Consider the following 24,036-nt stretch of genomic DNA (forward strand, 5'->3'; position numbering starts at 1 on the left):
GACCAGTCCCAGAAGACCTGAGAGATCTGGATGGTTTATCATTCAGCAGGAGGGCAGAAATGTATTTTGGACCTAAACCATTCAAAGCTTTATAAACCAGCAGCAATATTTTTGAAATCAATTATTTGACACACAGGAAGCCAGTGTAAAGACTTCAGAACTGGAGTGATGTGATCCACTTTCTTATACCTCATTCACACCAACGGTGTTTCAGGGCCGGTTCGGAGCTGGAGCTTGAAAAGCACCGGGTTTTCCTCTTCACACCGCAGCGGAGCAGCCTCTTAGCTCCGGAATCCGGTTCGTTTCAAGCACCAAAAAATTGTCCGGCCAGAGCAAAAGCACCACATACGTCACGCTTACGTCGAGGCGTGGGCAACTCCTGAACAACAACAAAAAGCCCGCGTTTTGGTTTGTACACAACGATGGAGAAACTTAAGAGTTTCAGTGTTTCTGCCATAGACTATATATAAAGGTTTCTGCTCATGGTGAAGCAACGTGTCTGCGTGTTAAGGTGGAACCTGAGCATTCACGTTGATCACCTCTCATTAATACTCATTATAAATCTATAAAACTATAAATATTAAACTTTACTTCACGTGTTCATTTGAGAACAGCTGTTACATACCTGGGTGAAGGTTACAGTTCATTTAAATGAAAGATACAACGTTACTCCACATTCATGGTTCAGTCCACCTTAAGAAATAAGACCGACCTCGGAAGCAGTTGTGTTTTAAAAAACCTTTATTGACACGAGTACACTTTTTTATAAGAATATAACTAAACCACAGAAATGACTCCGGAAAAGCTGCAGATAGAGCCATAAGAAATGAATGCAACTGATTTCATCCGCGCGGTTTTGGCTTTATGAAGCAGGCACGCAAACGGTTACGTCATGACGCAAACGATGACGCAACGACGCATTACCAGTCAGTCGGACTCTGGGCGGTGGTGAAAAGAGCCAGAGCGAAACCGAAGAACTGGTTCTGAACCTGAAAAGCTCTAGCACGGAGCTTGAACCGGAGTTGCGTTGGTGTGAATGAGGTATTAGTGTTAGTGAGGACTCGAGCGGCGGCTTTCTGAATTAACTGCAGCTTTCTAATAGATTTTTTAGTGAGACCTGTGAAGACACCATTACAGTAGTCGAGTCTACTGAAGATGTAGAAACTGATAAATAATATAGCCTTCAGTCTCTTAACTAGCAGATGAGTCACCTGGGGTTGTAACTACAAACGGCTGTTTTTGGATCAAAGGAGATCCTACTCAAAATGTCAGATACAGAATGTCCCTTAGCCACATCTGTGTGGAGGCTGAGGTCACTGCTGCTGTCGGGGGGGGGGGGGCTCGTCTTCAGTGAGTAGTCCACACATGGGCAGTGGGTGTTGATGACAAAGGAGCTTTAACCTCTGCCCTCTTGAGACGCTGCAGTGATCAAGGTGGGCCGTTCTCCTCAATCTCCTCATTCGGCTTGTCACACTCCCTGCCCCCTCTCACCCTGATCTAAATTCTACGTATGCCCACCCAGTCCGGGTTTCAGCCTGGCACTCAGTGTGCCTGCAGACCAAGGCACACCCTGTTAGACCGAACAAAAGCATCAGTGTCGTGCTGGAGAATGGTGAGTGTGGGATGAGCTGCACGAATCCATTGCACGCTCCCGAGACTTGGATCCACACTTTAATGGATGAAACGTTATGACCACATACTGCCACATCCTGCCTAGCAGAGCCAAATAGACTTGGCACTCATGATTGAATGTTCATTCACTCTCTATTGAACGGTCTGCTATCTTGAACAAGGGATTGTATTGAGAGTTTCAAAACGATCGCATCATAACTTGTAGACCACAGTTAAAAATAACTTAAAAATGCATAAAAGATTAGAAGAGCTAGTTAATACATTATTTAAAAAAAAAAAATCACATACACAGTATTGTGATGTGGAAGTCCAGTGCGTGTATGTTGCTCAATTTGTTTAGATATTTGGTTAATCTGTGGTGCAGACTTATAACTGTCCATTGTACATTCCTCTCACAGCATGTAGCTTTCTTAATAAGCTTTATAAACAATACAGACACGAGCGGAGTTGTACTGATCAAGTGGTACAATTAGAGCCTTTGTGCTTTGGCTTTATGCATTTGTTCGTTTTATGCTGTTTTCCATCCCACCTATCAGCTTGCAGCTCAGACTTCAGTGTCTATCCTCAATAAGCCCTCTGTATGTAGACAGAGAATGGGGACAATACAGCCTTTCTCCTCCCTCCCCTCCTTTATTACACTCACTGGCAAGTGCTGGTCCCCTGACAGAGGCCTTGACGTCACAAGCGGGAGATGAGCCTCCCTGCAGAGCTTAATTCAGCAAGATCACTTTTTGGAATTGAAAGTTAAAGGGGGAGGCGGCAGGTGGCCCGAGGCATCAGGTGTTCATGCAGAGACGCAGGGGGAAAGCGGAGAAGAGAAGCAGGTGAATGAGCTCAGTAGCACTAGGCAAATGATAAGGGGAGTGCGGGACTGCCACAGCACTATGTGTATGTTGAGGTCAGACTCAAGAAGTACATCTGGAGGAGGGAGATCATATATTAGTGGTCTGACCCTGGATGCAAAGGAAAAGGACAATGCAGTGGGACAAACACTTCCTTTAGTTTCTCTTTGGATCTATGTATGAAGGTAAGACATCTTCCAGTCTTTTGTTTGTAATTAGCTTTCTTCAAGATTATCATCTGCTTTGTTATACTCATAATGGTCTTTGTTAGCAGGAAAACAAGATAGCTTCAGATCACATCAGAGGTGGACAAAGTATTCAAGTAAAAATACAAAAGTAAGCAAACAATGATACACTGATATCAAAAGTAACACTGCCTGATATTTGTCCAATGGTATCTCAGCTTTGAAGGTTGTTGCAAGCATATCATTGCAGCAGGAGTTAATGTTACTTAGAATTCACTCTACATTTGCTGGCCACCTAAGCTATAGCCCTTTCCTCAAATGTCTCACAACAGAGTGTCTTCTGATGTCAGAGAGAAAGAGCTCTCACATGCCTCCATAATAGCCCCTTCATGGAGTCCAGACAAAGAGCAGAAATATCCCTTTTAGCTGTGTTTGGAGAGTAATGTTTCTAAAATGCTCTGACTATAAGAGTGAAAGTAAAATGTAACACTACAGTTCATAGGACTAAGGGGCACAGAGTAATGCAAAACGACATGGAAGCTTGAGACCTTAAACCAAAGGTGAACTAAATTCAGAAATAAATAATAAATGACACACTGGACACCAAAAATAGACTCCATACATACTTAAAACTAGACTGGGATTAAGGATGGATATTTCAAAAGGTCAAAAGCCTATCATAGTTATAATCTATTATCGATTCATAAACACTTTGGTGTGTCATTAACAAGCGTGATCATGGATGAACATTTTTGATTTTGGTAACTGTTACTTTCCAAAAAAGAAACCTGTCTAAAACACCATAACATATGATGGGCAACATGCACAGCTCTAAACCCAGACACCTAGAAATGGCAAGAAAAACGGAAAAAATGCACAATGTTTAAATTCTGAAAAAACTATGCTTTAACTGATTTTCCCTTAAAAATGTTAACATTCAAAAAGAAATATTGATAAACTCTAAACTTTGCAATTGAAAACAGTACACCTTCCCAACCTGCTATGTGTGGGGTCACATTAGGTCAAATAATAATGAAACTTCTTGGTGGTCAGTGTCACTTTGTTACCTGGCGGCAGTCCGCAGGGGGGGACTGCAATATCACTTTCCACAGTAATGTATTATTTATTTAATGTGACAGCTGAGCAACAAAGGGTTGGTCATTGCAGGCCGCACATACAGTATGTCATAATGTAGCTCACCATGCAATTTTAAGTACATCCTGTGTTTGAAATGTTTATGAAGTGGACAGTCAAGTGGAATGAGGCTAACTGTCCAACTGTGTCTCACACACACTGGCTTCCTGTTGGTAAATATTCATGAGCACCTTAACATACAGTATAGTCCACCTGATGACAGCACTGTACTATATAACATAATACTTAAATCACCATGAAGCTGAATGGAAACCTTATATATTACATTTTAGGCTATACCATTGGATTTATAATTAATCTGGCCTCAGGTTATTTTGTCTCCTCCTTAAGAAACCATAGAACACTGATAGTAATCTATATGGTCACTCAACACTATCATTTACTTCCAAGTCACCATCTGAATAAATCATTTAAGCGGTGTCACTGTGTCCTTTCAAGCTTGCCCGAGATATATAATGCACATAATTGTGGTTTTCTTGTGTCCTTCTCAGAGTAACTGAGGGCCTATAGGTCAATGCTCACCGTGTAGATGATGTTTTAATGTTTTAAAAGGTCATCCTGATTCTGCTGGACCATGGCCTGTCAGACAAGGGCGGCAGTGGAGGTCCGTGTGCAAAGGCCTGGTGCTGGGGACCCTCCTCACCAGCTGCATGATCCTGCTTTACTGCCTCTCCACTCCCCAGACCCACTTCAGTCTGCCTGAGTAAGACTCATCACACTGGTGTTCATGTATTCTCTAGAAAACATGATGTAAAAAATATCTTTATGTCCAATTTATTCAGCATTTGTATTTTAGAGCTGTGACAATTATAATGTATGTTTTTTAAGGTTAATTTTAAGTAAGTCTAAGTTCGATAAGTTATTTTATATGTAGGTTTACTCTTACTCTTTAGATTATTTTTATTATTTTGAGTCACATATAGTGTATACAGTGTGTCTAGTCCTATGTGTTTGTGAGTATTTAGGGCATTTCAGTCAATCTAGCCAAACATTTAAAAATGTTTTACTCCAACGTCTCAAATGTGGTGGTTTGCCGCTTTTCTTTGTATTGTGTAAGAGTACATTTCCACATCATTATCATCACATGTATCATCACATTTATCATTTGATTGTTTTCCTGTCTGCAGGGTACCAGTGCCTTACTCCTGTGCCCACCGTCCATCCCAGCTCCGCTCACAACAAGCCTCTGGCCAGACCTGCACTCCTAAAGTGGACATCATGTTCATGAAGACCCACAAAACAGCCAGCAGCACGTTCCTCAACATCCTTTTCCGCTTCGGGGAAAAGCACCAGCTCAAATTTGCCTTCCCTGACAGCAGAAATGACTTCTTTTATCCGTCTGTTTTCCAGCGTTCCCAGGTTAAAGACTACAGGCCTGGAATGTGCTTTAATATTATCTGTAATCACCTTGCGTTTTAACGCACCCGAGGTGGCCAAGCTGTTACCTATGGACAACCTCCTACATCACTATCCTGCGAGACCCTGCAGAGCTTTTTGAGTCCTCTTCCACTACTTTGGCAAGCTGGTACCTTTCACCTGGAAGATACCAGGGGATGAGAAGCTGACAGAGTTTTCTGCGTGAGCCCCATCACTACTTTGACCCTGAGGGCTTCAACTCCTTTTACCTCAAGAATCTTCTTTTTTCGACTTTGGACTGGACAACACTCTGAAGCTGGATGATCCCCGTGTAGAACATGGAATCAGATTCATCATGGACCGTTTCCAGCTTGTCATGTTAGTGGAGCACTTTGAGGAATCACTCATCCTGCTTAAGGATGCCCTCTGCTGGGAGATGGACGACGTGCTCTTCTTCAAGCTCAACGCCCGTAAGGGATCCACTGTGTCTAAACTCACCCCAGAATTGAGGGCCAAGGCTCTTGAGTGGAACGCTATTGACTGGGAAACTATACCAGCATCTCAACCAGACTTTTTTGGAAGAAAGTAGATGCGTATGGACGGCAGCGGGAATGGCTGAGGATGTGGCAGAGCTCAGGAGAAGGAACGCAGAGATGGCATCCATCTGCATCGAGGGGGGGCGAGCTGTAGAAGCAGGCAGCATCCAGGAGGACAGCCATGCAGCCCTGGCAGCCCATCGGAGAGAAGTCCATCATGGGCTACAACCTTAAGAAGAATGTGGACAAGGCACATCGGAAGTTGTGCCGAAAGATGTTGATGCCAGAGCTTCAGTACTTAACAGAGCTCGGGGGTTAACCTGTGGATCACCAAGCTTTGGGGCCATGTCAGAGATATCATCAACTGGTGACTAGACATGTGAGCGAGAGGGGCCAATTCAACCCTGACAGACTGTATTTGAAAAAGAGGAATCTGACTGTGTGGATGATAACATGACAAGTTTGAAGTTTCTGACACATTCCATCCTTGTCTCATTTTATTGAAATGTGTTCATTGACTTGAATTCATTTGATTGTGCACTGTAGTGTACCTGATGGGTGCTCAACTAAAAATGAAACTGTAGACCTACAATGTACAAGTATTGAACCTGTTTGCTACTCGCAGATTAGGCCTCGTATTGTTAGGTATTGTAGTATTTTCTTTCTCTCAGATTGTTCTAGTGGAGTGGATAAGTGAACTATAAAGTTCATATCTTTAAGGAAATAAAAATAGCCATCCCTGCTATTATTAAGGGTGTTTGGTAAAAATAATGTTATCTCTCTGAGCTAAATATTGTTTTAATGATTTGATGTGCATCCCCGAAAGTTAGCATATTTAAGTTCAAAGAGACTGAATGCCCACTAAGGGCTAAAATACAGATGTGCAAATAGTGAGATGTAGAGTACAACCCACGTGTGTGTCTGTGGAGGACAAGATCAGACATCATTTAGAAAATAGTTAAAGAATGATTGACCTTTATACTTGTCATTACAAGGAAAACACAGGTGGAATTAATAATCTTAATGATTCCAGAGCTGCTCAAATGTAGCCAACGTTATTAATATGTAATACACCTGTGCATCTCGTGCAGCAACATGTCAAAATATCTGTCATGAAAAAGGTCTGATGAGTAAAGAAATCAATAAATAGGAAAGTATGTAAGCAATCAAGATGACCATTTTTCTGAAGATTTGTTTAGCTTATCAGTTTTTAAAAGGATCAGATGTATGTTGACTTTTTGTTGGCTATATAAAACAACATTTTTGGCTTCTTCAGGGTTTGTAGCCAATTATCCTTTCTTCTGATACCACAGTGTTACACTAATATCAGTCAGCCTTGCCAGGTGTCTTTGCAAGTAGATTGAATGAGATTTTGGAAGGTTGCTGCATAGAGAGACAAACGAAAATTAATTGTCAGCCAAGTGAATGTTTACCCTATCTAGAAAAGCCCTGTGGCCATGACTCACAGTGTTAAGCTACATGTGTTTTACACCTGCCTCATTAATCACAGCCTGCAGAAGTAAAAGGATTTAATTTAGGATGACATCAATGTTGTTCCTGTTTATGTACTCTTTTACTAATGTATTTCTTAATGTCTGTCCAACACACACACACACACACACACACACACACACACAACACACACACACACACACACACACACACACACACACACACACACACACACACACACAACACAATCACACACACACAAACACACACACACCAACACACACACACACACACACACACACACACACACACAACACACACACACACATCTATATGTAGTATATACATTTATTCTGTATTTTTATGCATTGAATATTTTGTGAATCATGTTTTGTCATTTAGTTATAAGTTACTTGTACTGTAACTTACTGATGTTTCCCTCCATACTGCTTCCCAATACTCTTGGCAATACATGATCATCTTAGCATCCTAAAAGTAAAGTGAAAATTACATGTGATATTGCAATATTGCAAGAGTATAGTATAAAGTGTTTCCTCCTTAATACTGTATGTATATAAAGTAGTAAGAGTGTCGTTACCTCATTGTGTATAAATGTAAATGGCTATCACCATCTTAGTACAGGCTGAAAAAATATCCATACCACCAAATCTTAAGTAGGTAAACCAGTGTCCATTGGGAAACAAATGTAAGAGGTTCAGTTATGTTGAAATTAGTTTGGGTTGCAGATAATAATCAAAAGTAGGACTTGCTGATGATTGTTTGACCCATTAATATACTACTCTTGCAAGAATAAATGTGAAAAAGTCCAAGCAGGAGTGATTTCTTAACGTTGATAGAAATCAACACGTAATGAAATAAGACCCCACGGTTTGATGATATGATAGGTGTGTGTGGGCTGTCTTTCATTTTGACACACAGAACAATGGAGGCTATCCACCCTTATCCACAAAGTAAAGTAATTCACAGCCTCTTCCCTCTTCCCTCTGTGAGGAGCAGCAGGTTCAGCTTTCAGAACAAAGTAACAATAAACTAAAATGGCATTCATTTTTTTAAATATGTCGTGGAGTAATAGATTTATTCATTTTTCTTCTCAAGAGAGTACCAGAATGTGTATTTTATGTTAGTATTTCAAAAAATCTCCTGGGGAGAATCCCCCAGACCCCCCTGCAGGGGTTGGGTTTTCAGCATGTCAACTCTTTCACCTGTGGGGAAATTGCAGGATTGGCTCCAGGTCGCCCTTTTTTTTACTACAAGACAAATGTGCCTTTTTATTTCATACAGTTCAATTTGGATTGAGACAGGGAAATAATCTAAACCTCACGCGTGGCGTTTCACTGTCAAGGGGAGCGTGTATGTAATTACATTGCAAATACTGACTTGAGCCCCACCACTGTATGGGTTAGCCCTACCATAGATTACCCAACAAAAATACTCTGGCGCCGCCACTGTTTGCGGTCTACAATGACAGAGAAGAGCCTGTCAAGTTTGGCTGTACTCAGCATTGAATCAAAACGCACCATAGCTTTAAATCGTTTGTGAGGCGTTTTGCTGATTAAGATAGTAAACGCCACATTCAGCTGTTATAGGCACGCCAACTTGATGCTCTGCTCACGGATGAGTCGATGAGAATAACAAACTGTTAAGATGTTGACCTTACGTGTGCATAATATTTTTCTTCTTTGTGGGGTTCTGCCCCCAAAAACTGTTTCAAGTCCTGAGAAAGTCAAATAAGACGGTGTGTAAAACTTCACTGCCCAGCCAACAGAAAGTAACCACTTTGATTTAACTGGCCAGTAGGTAAGGACTTTCCACTGGATAATAACTGCAGCGATGTATATGTTTTAGCTGAATACACGTTTTTTAACCCTAACTGATGCAGTTAGTCACTTCTTTAATGTTTGTTCTTTCTGATGTAAAGTCAAGGTTGTAATTGTTTGCAATGAAGTCGTGGGGCGCTGAACTGTTCTTTTGATTATTTTGATTTATGATAGTAATTACTTGAGGGTGAGCAAGCATCTTGAGGAACATTCATCATTAACTCCTCCAAAAAATATAGTTTATTTAATAATAACACTGAATATGTGAATCATAACATGATTGACAGCTGATAGGAATAATATGATTATTAATAGTATCATATTCATACAGACACACATCGATGAGACAGTTAATTAATGTAGCCTACTTATTGCAGCTGTCTGCATAGATTTTGTACCCCTGCTGGTCTAAGAGTGAAACCAACTCATTCAGTTAAAATTCATTAAATTACGTCTGCCACCTTATGTAGTTATATTTATGGCTTTACTGATGTGCCACAATAATCTCACCTAATGTTATTGAGTTAACATATTAATATTGTGGCTTTCCAAGTTAACATTGATTGATATGACTGCGATTAAATCAGCATATACTTCTGCCAGGGGATGCCACCCCTCAAATTCTCCTGCCACCCTCTTGCCACCCCATGGATATTTGTCTAGATCCGGCCCTGATAAGGAAGAGAGCTATTTGTGTGATACATCGCTATTGATATGGATTATGGTGATATTTGAGACTTCCAAAACTGTAAACAAAAACGTAACTTATGGGTGAGCCATATAAAGTCCTTGTGAATCTGTTGATTATTAGCTGTCTATATTATATTGCAGCTCAGCATAGGGCTCTGCTTGGAACTACAGATCCATGACAGGAAGTGACATACTTATTATTATTCATCGTCTCACGCTCGGAGGCGTGGTCGTGCTCTTTAATGACAGCACTTTTGTTTTGCTAGTTGAACGTTAGCTTTTGTGGCTATTAGTGCCTTGTTGCGAACTCATTCTCATCGCATAAATACTAGCTTTAATGTTGAACCTGGTCAGGCAGACATGTTAATGTAACCTTGGTATCCGTTAGCTCTCGTCTTCTCGTCTGTTGTAACTGTTAGCTGTTGCTTGTTTTACAGATTAGCACAAAGCTAGCTATGCGGCTAATGTTAGTTTGTAGCATCGCTAACTGTTAGCCGGAAGACCATAATCCTTCTACGTTATTAAGCAGACTTAAGTGTTATGTTAAAGGTAATTCAGGATTGCAATAACACTATCTCTCATGATGGACGGGTGACTTTTAAGCATGGCGTTAACTGTGCATTTCCCTGCAGATGAGTGGCCCTGAGAAGTGATTCAGACGGATGAGTTAGCAACAATGTCCTGTAAATCAACCAAAGTGGCCCCGAGTGTTGATTTCGACCACAGTTGCTCCGACAGCGTGGAATATCTGACGCTCAACTTTGGCCCTTATGAGACAGTTCATCGCTGGAGAAGACTCCCTCCATGTGATGAGTTTGTTGGTGCAAGGTAACATGTTGACAGATGAGTAGGTGCAGCTTTATCTGACTTCACCGGCTTAATCTGCACACGTTCAGCATTGTATTCATCCTCAACTTCTTCTGTTATATATAGGCGCAGTAAGCACACTGTTGTGGCATACAGGGATGCCATTTATGTGTTTGGGGGAGATAATGGGTGAGTAGAGATTGTCAGTGGCAAGCATTTCTCCTTTATAGGTACTGTTCACTTCATCACATGGGTTTATATTTTGTCTTTCTAAATAGGAAGAACATGCTGAACGACTTGCTCCGCTTTGATGTGAAGGACTGCTCATGGTGTCGGTGAGATTGCAGCAAAAACACTCGTGCAACTTAAATGAGCAAATAAAAGAACTACAGGCTGTTGAATATGATGTATTGACTGTTGTGTGATATTCACGACAGAGCCTTCACCACTGGAACTCCTCCTGCTCCCAGATATCACCATTCAGCTGTCGTCTATGGCAGCAGCATGTTTGTTTTTGGTAACCCGTATTTCTTTATAATACAATAATGAATTGGGTAAAGCCATTTTGAATTCAGGTGGTATTGATGCGTGACCTCATATTTTTCAGGGGGCTACACCGGAGACATCTACTCAAACTCAAACCTGAAAAACAAAAATGACCTTTTTGAGTACAAGTTTGCGACAGGGCAGTGGACTGAATGGAAAGTGGAGGGGAGGTACTGTTTAGTATTTTCTAATATGATCAAGTTGTGTTTTTATGATATATTATTATATTTCCTTATTCAATGACAGTTGCTGATTTTGTTGTGTTCCCTCTCCATGTGTCTGGTTCAGTTTGTATAATGAACTGTCCTCAGTGCAAGACCTTGTTCACCTTACATTGCTGGGAGTAGTGTCTTCCTTACACCCGGAAACACAGCCATTTTGAAATGTTTGGGGGCATTACATCTATGTGATAACCTAAAACTAAGCATATTCAATCTCAGAATTCAGCCCTAATGTCCTTTATCTCTGTTTCAGCTTGCCAGTGGCACGGTCTGCACATGGGGCCACGGTCTATAGTGATAAACTGTGGATATTTGCTGGCTATGATGGAAATGCTAGGTATGTTTAACATATTATTAGTGTTTTTCACAATTCACAAAACTCTTTTTTTGCATATAACATTGACAGACATTTCCCCCTTGTTCAGGCTGAATGACATGTGGACCATCAATCTGCAAGATCGAGAACATGCGTGTTGGGAGGAGGCAAGTATAATACATTATGACAGAAAGAACAATAAAGTTTCCCATCACTGTACAGTATGTGTTAAAGTCTCTGCCTTTGTGCCATCAGATCGAACAGAGTGGGAGATTCCTCCTTCGTGCTGCAACTTCCCTGTAGCCGTATGCAGGAACAAGATGTTTGTGTTTTCTGGTCAGAGTGGAGCCAAGATCACCAACAACCTCTTCCAGTTTGAGTTCAAGGGCCACATGTGAGTACACCCTTTGCTACGACTCACCTCAGTCACGCCTCCTGTAGTTGTTTAATTGGACCAACCATTAATCAATCTCATCAGGTGGACACGCATCCCGACTGAACACCTCCTGCGAGGCTCCCCTCCCCCTCCGCAGAGACGTTACGGCCACACTATGGTTGCCTTTGATCGCCACCTGTATGTATTTGGAGGAGCGGCTGACAACACTTTACCCAACGAACTGCACTCCTACGATGTGGACTCTCAGAGCTGGGAGGTGATCCATCCCAGCATGGACAGTGAGGTACGAACCAGATGGACTTAAAAGATCTGTGTCAATAGAAAATATAAGTGCAAGAATAATTAAAAATAACATGTTGGTGCTTAATTACCATCCCAATTTTCATGACTCTTGTTTAATGTAACCCCTTCTGTTTAGACACAGTATTCCAGTGAATGTGTGAGTACTGTCTTTTTTTATTTTTGAGTTCCTCTACTCCTCATTCAACATTGTACGGGACATTCTTCATTTTATTGTGAATATTTGAATTTTGTGAAACCCTGGTGTTTGTATGAAGTGTCACGACTCCTTTGCAGCAGAGTCAGTGTTGATCACAACAACATGGGTGCTGCTTTTAGTGACACCCTGTTTGTGCGATTCTCCCTCCTATTTTGAACAATCTCCTTGCTCTTGCTCTATCCTCTCAGATGCCCAGTGGTAGACTCTTCCATGCTGCTGCTGTGATTCAAGATGCCATGTACATTTTTGGAGGAACTGTGGACAACAATGTGCGCAGTGGGGAGATGTACAGATTCCAGGTGAGCATTGGAATATACAAGCACCTGATCAAAAGGCTTTAAAGGGCCCATGTCATGCTTTTCTGGTTATTACCCGTCCCCTTGTGTGTTATGTAGCTTTTTCTGCATGTAAACGGTCTGCAGAGTCACAAACCCTCAAAGTACACCCTGTAGCGAGTACAACTCTAACACAGAAAAACCTGTCTATGCTGCCCCAGAACGCCTCGTTGGAGATTTCTCTTTTTCCATTGTTTACTTCCTGGCTATAGTGACGTATTTCGGGTATAGTGACGTAACGGCTCGTTACGTTACGTCCGTGGAGCCGTTACGTTTTGACCAATCCGTGGACTTCCTCACACACACACACACACACTCGGCGGGACGCTGCGAGGCTCGCTGCTGCGAGGAGCGGGACAGTGTGAGCTGGCTCACTGGTGTGGGGTCAGTGAGACAGCGAGACACCGCGGAACTCAGCCTGGGCACACACACAAACTCCCAGCCAGGCTGCGGGTGCATACTTGCCAACCTTGAGACCTCGGAAATCGGGAGCATTTCAAAACCACCGCGGGGGGGGGGGGGCTAGTGGATCGCCGGAGCTGTTAGATTAACATTAACATGCTTATTGTAGTTGTAAATGCACTGCCTTGCGGCCTGTAGCACCATCCTTGATGGAGCATATGTGTGGGCTGGACCTGTATTTTACAGGAAAGGAGTGAGCAGAGGGTCGAGTTGTCGATTCTTGTTCTGTTTTCTGTGACTCCTCACCCTCTCAGACTTTCAGTTGCGTGCGCTACTAATGAAAGGAGCTCCAACAAGCCGTTTAGGACAGAGTGAATACACATACTGTACAGAGATGCTGTATGAGAAATGTCATTTTGGAAAATTGCACAATATACATTTATCTTAGTATACCTCAACAATGGAATTATGATCAGTAGAAATGGCCATGACATGGGACCTTTTAATGCCTGAAGAAAAAGATCATAACCTTTGGATAATTCAACTGTCAAGCTTTTTTGGAGGCTAGCTTTAAAAGTGCTCTATGTCTTGACTTTTATTTTTTCTTCTCGCAGTTCTCCTGCTACCCCCAGTGTACTCTCCATGAAGACTATGGCAAACTGTTTGAGAATCGTCAGTTCTGTGATGTGGAGTTTATTCTGGGCGAGGTGGGTTTGTAAGCTTTTAAACGGCTTATTAACACGACATGGTGACATTATCATCATCCAACTATAATGATTTGTCCGTCTGTTTGACTCCTTGTTGTGTTTTAACAGAGGGCGGAGAAAGTCTTGGGGCATATTGCCATAGTGACGGCAAGATGTCAGTGGCTGCGGAAGAAAATCCTGCAGGCTTGGGATAGGCAGCGACAGGTCAGAGCAAGTATCATTTCCTCTGAGACGAAGGGAACCCTTTGGTTGTGTCCGAAGAAATTAAGACACATGAAACATAATTTTTTTTAAAATCACCCAGAGGCATTTGTAGCTAATTTTAATCACACTGACAGGAAGATAAAGAAAACGCATTGTCATGAAATGATAACTATCATATATTTTCTCTGATATTACAGTAATTATATCATATTGACAAAACTCCCAGCTCCTCATTCTGGTGTCAAACAGCAAAGAAAAGCAGAAGAGTCCAAATGAGCTTTCCAAATAATACACCTTTGCCACACTATCACATAACAATATAAATGCCACTTTGATTGTTTGTCCCACAAATATAATAACTGCCACTTGAGATCATTTCTAGCATTCAGGATTTCCCGAGTATGAGCACATAAAGTACATCAACAATGGGGCGTAACAATAAAGAACCAATCACTATAAGCTAAAGCTAATTTGCAATTAAATATAAACAAATATTTACCCAAACCTACCTTTACCATCCGTTACCATCAAAATGCATTTATGTTTTATGTCCAGAAAGAAAAATCTGTCTTTTATTAAACATTAGCTGTCTGTATTATATCAAGTTGTAGCAGCAGCAGGAGGTCACTGCTGTAGAGGAACCTCTGCCTGAATGTTAAACCAAGTATTACATAATCTGCAGAAAAATAAACAGGACAACGGCGAAGAAAGTGACGATGGGGCAACAGAGCCCCGAGGGATTTCCCAGCAGGCAACAGGCCGATGCTAGAGGTATGCATCAGGGAAGCAGAGGCCCAGCCCTTTGAAGTCTTAATGCAGTTCCTCTACACGGACAAGATCCAGTACCCACGCAGAGGTACCGTCTCTTTCTGATCCACCTGTCTATCAGCCTTTAGATTGTAGCCTGACAGAAACACACTGATGATTTGGCCTTTCCTTGTTTCTCTCCAATAGGTCATGTCCAGGATGTTCTCCTAATAATGGATGTGTACAAACTGGCCCTTAGTTTCCAGCTTTCCCGCCTGGAGCAGCTGTGTGTGCAGTACATCGAGGCATTTTCGACCTGCAGAACGTTCTCAGTGTTTGTGAAAACGCAAACAAGCTGCAACTGGACCAACTCAAGGTACATCTGGATAACTATGAAACACAGCTGAAAATGTTCTTTCTACTGCCCTCCAGTGGTTGAAGTTCAGAGTGCCTTCAGTAGAATAATTGCTATATCTACTCTTGCTCTTATGACTCATCCTGACATGTTTATTCTTCCTCAAGGAACATTGCCTTAATTTTGTGGTGAAGGAGTCCCACTTCAACCAGGTGATCATGACGAAGGAGTTTGAGCGTCTGTCCACCCCCCTGATTGTGGAGATTGTGCGACGGAAGCAGCAGTCACCTCTCAGGCTGTACTCAGACCAGCCTGTGGACATCGGGACGTCCCTGGTGCAGGACATGAAGGCGTACCTGGAGGGAGGCGGCCTGGAGTTCTGCGACATCGTGCTGCTGTTAGACGGACACCCGACCTGCTCATCAAGCCATACTGGCAGCCCGATCCAGGTAGAGACAGCACAGGGTCCAGGATCTGCTCTGTGCACTACAGCAGCTAGAGGCAGTATCAGAAACCTGTCTGTTGGGACATTTTGGTGTAGGCTTTATTGTCTTGCTCTAAAAATGAGTGTGTTTTAATTGCTTTAAGCTTCCTGTTACTGTAAAGAGAAAACACCCTCACACAAACTTGAAAAAAAGGCTATCTTTAAAGTTTTAATATGAGTTTTAACGCTTTTTTAGAAATGTGTGAGGAATCTTTCTGTCATTTGAGTTTGTGCTGTGGTCCAAAGTTCAAATATGAATTTCATATCGCAACAGATTTATATTATAAAATCTGTATTACTCCATACTTTTTTATATATTATACTTTGATTGTATGCTTCAGTAAGTATACATCTGTTCTGCTTTGTAAAAAAACAAGAAGTAGATTAGAAAGTAAACCAGGGACCAACAAGAACTGCATATTGCATCCCCTGCAAAAAACATTTTACAGAGGTGATAATATGTTCTTATCATTGCCTTTGGAGACATCTTGTTTCATTTCATCTGGAGTCTTGTCTGACGCTTTTCATTTGTTCTCTTCTCAGTTACTTCGAGGCGATGTTCCGCTCCTTCATGCCCGTCGACGGTCAGGTGAACATCTCCATCGGTGAGATGGTGCCGAGTAAGCAGGCCTTTGAGTCCATGCTGCGTTATATCTACTACGGAGACGTCAACATGCCTCCAGAGGACTCCCTGTATCCTTCTCAAACTCAGACTGCTATATCTTCCTTTACAGGATTAAGATGTTTTCCAGGCAGAGCCCAGCATAGTGACGGCAATGTAAACATCTTCATCAAGTTTAATGAGAAGAAATTATTAGAAGAGGTGGAGCAAAGGTAGGCAGAGAATGTCATGTGATAAGCTGAGAGACCTGTCAATCAGGAAACTCTCTCAAAGCACACTTCTTATAGCTTTGAGACCTTCTCTGTTTAGACCTTAACTGTGAGTGGCCCGCTCAACCAGAAGTATGGGTTCAGGATTATGGGTGTAAGACTAACAATCTGGTTCATTTGAGGTATATGAAGAAATACATCTTGGTTTACATTTGTGAATACACTTACACTTTTAATAGCTTTTATATTCTTTCATTACCATCTTTTTGACCATGATGGTAATGAAAGATTATAAATAGCTATTAAAAGTGTATGTGTTCGGATCAGGGGAGCACAGGTTCAAACCCCACTGCAGTCAGCATGTCGTTGTGGCCCTGGGCAAGACACTTCACCCCAAATTGCTCACACACACACACAGTATTGAGTATGTAAGTCGCTTTGGATTAAAGTGTCTAACATGTAATGTGTATTCATAAATGTAAACCAAGATATGTCTTTTGCTGTGTTAAAGGTAGGGTATGTAAGTTTGAGAAACCGGCTCGAGATCGCTAGAATTTGAAAATACACGACCGGAGAAAATCTGCCACTTCCTTATAGAGCCCCTCCTCCAACACACACGAACGCGCACATGACCAATAGAGAGGCGAAGTCCCGCCCATCTACTTCCGACCCATGGGACCTTATTTCGGAAAAAGAAAGATTAGAAAAAGGTTATCTCTCGATCCCGTTTGAATTGTGCCATGAATTACACATATGATGTTTGTCAATCTTAAATAATCATTTCCACGTCAAAAAAGTCACAGTTTGTCGTAATTCTTTTTGAAATATAAGACTATGAAAAATACGCAACTAGAAAGACTACAAATCCCAGAATCCCGGTCCCGCATGCTGGCTCTTGCGGAACCGACTAACTCCCCTTGTGTGTATGTACAGCTCTCAACGTGCCCAGACTTGTAGTGATTTTCACCTCGTTTAATACTTTTCGCCTCATTCTGAAAGAAAGAGTGAAATGTTTCAACGTGACGGCCGTCTTGGTGTGTGGTGCGAGACGGGAGATGTAGTTCATTGAGCGGTTTCACACAAAAAAAGTTTTTTTGTGACACATTTAAAAAATTTTGACTTGCAAAATTATCTTTTAAATTGACAAACATCATATTTGTAATTTGTGGCACAATTCAAACGGGATCGAAAGATAATCTTTCTCTCTCCATTGACTTCAATACATACGCTTTCCGAAATAAGGTCCCATGGAGCCCCCCCGGAAAGGGAGGGACTTCGCCTCTCTATGAGGGCACGAGATAAGTTTGTGCACAGATGGAAGGCTGACAGGCAGGTAGGCCATCCAGTTATTTTAGCCGGGCCAGCTAAAATGATTGGTCGTGCTTTTTACAGTACCACGGCTTCCACAGATAATGTTTTTTTATGGATGTTTTGTCAAAGCACTTAAGATATTCATCGCTATCAGGATGTTAAGAGCATTCCATGGAATATAACTAAAAGTGTATCTCGAGCCGGTTTCTCAAACTTACCTACCCCACCTTTAATGTCCAGTAGTAAAGCTTGTTTTAAGGCTGCAAAAACTCTACGGTCTAATTCAAATGAAGGTTTTGTGCAAAGTTAAAATCAGAAACAGTTTCACTTAAATGTAACACACAGATGAACATTGTATTCTTCCTTAACCTGTGATAAACAGCTATCTGTTTGCTGCACCATATTACTACGGGTTTTCCAACAACAGGCTGCAGGCTTACTGCAAGCAGAACCTGGAGATGAACGTCACGGTGGAGAACGTCTTGCAGGTATTTGTTTCCCCCCGGGAAGGGGGAGTGACCTACTTGAAAATGTTGTTTTTAAAGCAATGTTCTTCTGCACAGCGAATCATTTACTCTCTCTCAAACCTTCAGATTCTGGAGGCAGCTGATAAGACCCAGGCTCTGGACATGAAGAAGCACTGCCTGCACATTATTGTCCACCAGTTCATTAAGGTGGGTGGGCTTGTATCCGGGGCCCTAGGGGTTTGCTGCCCACTCTCTGCAGCTGAGCTAACCCTGTAGGCTCTGCTTCTCAGCGGGAGACGACACCTCTGACCTGCTGGTGGATCACCCTCCACCTTCTGCGTCGAGAGGAGACTGTTTACAGTTTGGCCGGCTGTACAAGCACCCCCTCACATAGCGACGAGGGTCATAGTGCGACTCTGATTATTGTTTGTTATTCAAAGAAACAGCGAGGCAGCTAATTCTCACCCTGCTTCACTGCAGTGTTAGCTCTATTGTTAATGTTTCTGCTTCTTTCTGTTTATCTTCATTTTTTCCCTGCACGAGCAATCAACCAATTGCTGCTTTTTCCTGACTCTGTTTGGCTCATTGTCTGGGCCTAATTTATGGCTCATTTTTTTCATTTCTTTGCTCTCCTCCCCTCCCAAAGGTATCCAAGCTCCCCAACCTGCGGTCTCTCAGCCAGCTGCTGCTGTTGGACATCATTGAGTCTCTAGCTACACACATATCAGACAAACAGTGTGCAGAGATGGGCTCCGACATTTAGGATGACGCCGAGAGCCGGGATCTTTTCTCCTCTCGCAGAAGCCATACATCACCTACTTCTAGCCATTCCCTCTTCCCATTCGCAGTACTTTTTTTATGTTGACCCTTGTATGACTCAACCCACATACAGTAGATGGCAATTATCCATGCTGTATCAAATAGTTGTTACTCTTAAAGAGGAGAGACACCACATTCGGTTCTATTTTGTTAAATTGTCTATAAATTCCCTTTTTATGTTTAGTTTGTAATTTATTAATTTTGTATTACAGAAGAAAATGTTTGCAGGGGTTTATACCTCAGTATTGCTGCTGCAGTTTTTTTATAGATATGCAGTGGACTGAAATGAGTCTTACTTGTGACACTAGACAGGTTCAAGTATTGCTCTCGCTGTTATCTGCTAGTTCTCTCGTCATCTCTAATGCAACTTGATCAGAGTATATATAGATGGATTATTTATCTACAAATCTGTATTCATCACTTGTATTATTCTCAACTCTGACTCTGTTGACAAGCCTGGACTAAATGTTGTAAGGAATCAAAATCATGATCTGGAAAATAATTAGAACGTACCTTTGTCATAAAGCTATTTGTTTATTTTGTTGTTGTTGTCCTCGGCACACATCTTTGTAATACTAATCATCTCCTACATTTACTAACAGACGAGCTGTCTCAATAGAGCAATGTGTATCTAGTGACATCAGTATACTGTTATTAATATTTACCGACATGGGTTTCATGTATTTAAAGCCTTAATAAATCTTATACAGAAAAAGTCATGTTGAACGGAGTCTCTGTGGAACTGACTTGATATCCATCCATTAATGATTAGGCCACAATATGACTGTCAGTTTTTAGTGAACAACCTTATGGTATTCAAGTTATGGCACAAACATCCTTCGTCATTATGAATAAATAATAAAATGTACACTGGTAAAAGATAGATGATTTTTCCCATATGAAGCCCAGTATTTAATTTGTTACTTACTACTCTTAACTGCGTCAACTCAAATGTATTATGAACAAGTGACACATTTTGACACTTTATTCATTGATAACTTTAGCTGATTATAACAGAGTATCATCTGATATAATAGGATGAAGTAAAAATAATTAAGTGTATAAGTTTACTGTGTATACATGTGTAATTAACCATACCTGTAATGAGCTGGAAAAACTCCAAATGCTTTAGAATTTCATGAATTTGAATATTGAATGGCAGGGTAGGAAAGAATGGAGAAACCAGCTCGAGTGCGCTAGAATTTGAAAGTACGCAGACTTCCTCCTCCAACACACACGAACGCGCACAGACCAAAGAGGGCACGAATAAATGTGTGCACAGATGGAAGGCTGACAGGCAGGTAGGCCATCCAGTTATTTTAGCCGGGCCGGTGAAAATAATTGGTCTAGCTAGCTTATTGCTATCGGGATGTTAAGAGCATTCCATGGAATATAACAAAAAGTGTTTCTGAAGTGAATTACCTACCCCACCTTTAAGTGATCCTGTGTATTAAATAAGGGGTTGACGTGTCATCATGCCCTGCAATGGGTATAAGACTGTGTCATCATATATAATGGACACTGACTGAAATCCTTTTAAAAATGCATTTCAATACTGCCTCTCCCAAACAAAGAGCTTCTCTGGAAACTACGCTGTTTCTGCTCAGGCTAAACTGCAGAACTGAGGATGGCCTCTCGTTCTTGATATGCAGTCAGACTAGACTTGCTCAGTGATTTGTTTAATTTATGATAGTTTAGATTAAAACCAGGCTCTAACAACAACTCAAATCACAAAATGATACAGTTTCTTCTCAAAGACTCACAGTGGAGTAGGCCTATATACAAATACATGTTATAACAATAGTTATACTTCTATTGAACAAATAGGAAGTTCTTACACAGACCTTCGCCATAAACTAAAGCCAATCAATATGTGAAGAAAACTGAAGGTTAATCCTTCATAAATTAGCCACGTCCTTCAGCGGTTTCAGATCTATAAGGTCAGACAATGCTCCTTGTTTTGAGAGGGGGAACTCATTTGGCTCCAGCAATTGTTTGCATTTACAAAGACTTTTTGAGTTTCTCAAGAGCTAATTTAAAGTAAAATAGACTAATTCTATTTAATGAATGTGAACTTTACCTCCCTTTCAAATGTATTTAAAATGCTTGTCTTTTCACAATAGTCAAGACAATCAGGCCATCCCTAAACTATAGGGTTAAGTGTGATTTAAATCAAATTGAATGATTGCAGGAAAGAATACTGGGTTACCATTTATTTTGTATATGTTATGTAATAGATTCTACTCTTGGGATTGAGAATAAAGGTTGACCTAATTGTTGAGGCAGTAGATTGAATTTTCTCTCAGCTGCCAGTTGTACTGCAGGATCTGTAAAGACCCTCAGAGGAGTGCACAAAGTGTTGGACTCTTTTGGACTCGGTTGTAAGTAGAGTTGCAGTGAGTACAAAGCGCTATTCATAGTCCAGATACTTGATACACTTGGCAAATCGAAAGCTTGAAAGAGTATTAATGTCTTAAACAAATTAATTCCCTAGTCTCATCTGTGACATCAGTGGAACAACTCATCTGAAATAATTACATGTTGTTAAGATGGACTGAATTTCACAGAAACAGGACATTATACCTCTTTCTGGAGTAGCTTATAGGTCTTCTTGTTTCCTGTGCACCTCCCATGCCCAGCTTGCTCATGTTTCATTCATTTAAGTCCGCTTGTGCGCGCGCACACAGTCCAGATCTCTGCTGGACACATTTGGTTTCATCAACAGAGTTCATTGTTCCCTGTGATGATATTGAACACTGAAAAAATAACAGTATGTCTGTTGTCATGCCACAGCCCCGGGTTATCTCCCATTTACTGAGGAGGCTGAATAAGTGGGCTGGTCCAGTTGGTCCTGAACCTCAGCAGGTGGGACGGGCCAAACAGCCACTCTGGATCTCCCAGCCTGTTGCTTACACCTGAGCAGGATTCAGAAGGGCAGAAGATGGTTTTTCTAACAACCAAAGTGATGCAAAGGACTGCACTCTTTGTGACGTTTGGAGGTTTGGTCACATCTCTGATCACCACCTTCCTGCCATTTTGGAAGACGATGAACTCCGACCTGAACGAAGTGGAGAACTGGTTTTCTGGACTGTGGCACACCTGTCTTTACACCGAGGAGGTGGGAATTCAGTGTAAGGCCTACGACTCCATCATGGGGCTGCCGATGGACCTGCAGGTCTCCAGGGTGCTCATGTCGGTGTCCATAGTCACTGGAGGTTTATCTGTCCTGGCTGCCTTCCCAGGGCTGGAGGGGGTGGACATGTGTGTTGGGCAGCCCAGCGTGAAGAGGCTGCTCCTCGTCTTCAGCGGGGTGCTCTCCTGGGTGTCCGGGCTCACCACTTTGGCTCCTGTCTCTCTCGTGGCCTACACAACTGTGGTGGAGTTCTGGGACGAGGGTTTCCCTGATGTGATGCCACGCTGGGAGTACGGCGAGGCGATGTTCTCGGGATGGTTTGGAGGTCTTGCTCTGATCATCGGAGGGACTCTGTTCTTTGTGGCCGTGTGCATGGGGGACTACGAGCAGATGCCACCAAGTGAGCCACGCAGCCCGCAGGCAAAGCACAGGACAAGGCACTACCAGAAGACAGAGGTGTTATAGATTCTTATTGCCATTCACACAATATACTCCATAGGCCCGTCAGCTTGCAGAGTGATGGCATAATGACATTAATTGTGAATTTTGTTCAGAAAACATTTCTGACCTAAGTGACTACCTAAAAGCTGCATGTGTTTTAATTGTTAATTTCTGAATCAAATTGTAACACATTAATGTAATCTCTGTTTCTGGGTTATTATGAGTTGACCTCATCAAGTTTGACTACTATTAAAGTAATGTCTCACAATAAGAACAGCAGTATTTCTTTAAAGTCCACAGACACGGCAAAAATAAGACAGGATGGCAATATTTCCTGATGCACATAAAACCTTTTGTTACATAAGAATTGAATTCCCAGATTGATTGACAATTTATTTAATCAAAGCAGTTCTTTTAATTGACCCAATCAATGTTACTATTGTTTTCTGATCACATGAAAATGTTGTGGTACTGCGTTTATATTCGAAAAACAGGCTTCACATGAGAAACACAGAAAATACAGGTTTTCACATAACTTTTAATTTCCATACAGTATCTATTCATCTGTTGGATAAATCTTATAAATGAATAAAACAATACGTTTACGTCATTAGTGGCACTGTTACCTACATCTAAAGTCCTTTGGAAAGTATATAAAAGACAGCAGTGACTAAGCAAACTGGCTTCTCTCCAGCCCAACGAGCCAGTGTAGTACTTCAAGGAACTCTGATCATAATGAAAATACATGAATGTCCAACATGGTGGTGCACAGTGTCTGCGAGTCGCTGCCGGGAGGAGTGAATAGTTTAGCCGGGGTTGCATTCCAGGGCTGGAGCTCCTCTGTGTTACATTTTGTTTCGGGGAGGGGAGGCTTGGCCCCAGCAGCTTCTCTTAGTCCTTAATACATTACTTGGTGTTGGATTACTGCTGCTGCATACATAGTGATGATTAGAAACTGATCTTGACATGTGTTTTTAAATGTTTTGAGAATAGTTATCAGTGGTGTAATGTAGTGATGTAATATTATACTTAACTCCAATCCATTTCATTTCTATAGCAATTTAAAAACAACAGAGTTGAACAAAGTGCTGGACATCAACAACTGTATAAAAACATAGCATAAATACATAAAAAACAGACAGGACATGAAACAAATGTAACAAAAACATGAAACAATGAACCAGATCAGAAGGCACAGACTGAAAAACTCTCCTACATGACGTAAAAACAATACAAAACACTAGTAAGATAAAAACCCACATTTAAAAGCACAAGTGTCACCTGGCCTGCACATGCCAGGGAAAAGAAGTGGGTTTTTAAACGAGATT

The 24,036-nt window shown here is 41.6% G+C and overlaps 3 protein-coding genes across 3 annotated transcripts; all 3 read left to right on the top strand.

Moving 5' to 3' along the window:
* The first annotated feature begins 1,053 nt into the window (after positions 1-1,053).
* gal3st1a (galactose-3-O-sulfotransferase 1a) lies at positions 1,054-7,333 on the top strand. The gene is given in 13 exon segments (XM_034200321.1): positions 1,054-2,659; positions 4,367-4,517; positions 4,942-5,221; positions 5,223-5,273; positions 5,275-5,314; positions 5,317-5,384; positions 5,386-5,449; positions 5,452-5,711; positions 5,713-5,742; positions 5,744-5,779; positions 5,782-5,883; positions 5,885-6,016; positions 6,018-7,333. Coding segments are annotated over 13 exon segments (1,284 nt in total). The 5' UTR covers positions 1,054-2,649; the 3' UTR covers positions 6,078-7,333.
* A 2,574-nt stretch (positions 7,334-9,907) lies between these two features.
* lztr1 (leucine-zipper-like transcription regulator 1) lies at positions 9,908-19,851 on the top strand. The gene is given in 23 exon segments (XM_034200340.1): positions 9,908-10,235; positions 10,319-10,514; positions 10,620-10,682; positions 10,772-10,828; positions 10,931-11,010; positions 11,101-11,209; positions 11,514-11,597; positions 11,686-11,747; positions 11,832-11,970; positions 12,055-12,256; positions 12,661-12,771; positions 13,824-13,916; positions 14,025-14,120; positions 14,803-14,869; positions 14,872-14,976; positions 15,075-15,173; positions 15,176-15,243; positions 15,390-15,634; positions 15,636-15,671; positions 16,250-16,399; positions 18,231-18,336; positions 18,442-18,522; positions 18,962-19,851. Coding segments are annotated over 22 exon segments (2,322 nt in total). The 5' UTR covers positions 9,908-10,235; positions 10,319-10,362; the 3' UTR covers positions 19,079-19,851.
* A 2,185-nt stretch (positions 19,852-22,036) lies between these two features.
* On the top strand, positions 22,037-22,982 carry si:dkey-98f17.3 (uncharacterized protein LOC793143 homolog). The gene has a single exon (XM_034200341.1). It carries the CDS (start codon positions 22,076-22,078, stop codon positions 22,730-22,732), a length of 657 nt encoding a protein of 218 aa, XP_034056232.1. The 5' UTR covers positions 22,037-22,075; the 3' UTR covers positions 22,733-22,982.
* The last annotated feature ends 1,054 nt before the right edge of the window (positions 22,983-24,036 follow it).

This window comes from Gymnodraco acuticeps, unplaced genomic scaffold, assembly GCF_902827175.1.
Source record: "Gymnodraco acuticeps unplaced genomic scaffold, fGymAcu1.1, whole genome shotgun sequence".
Taxonomy (NCBI): Eukaryota; Metazoa; Chordata; class Actinopteri; order Perciformes; family Bathydraconidae; genus Gymnodraco; species Gymnodraco acuticeps.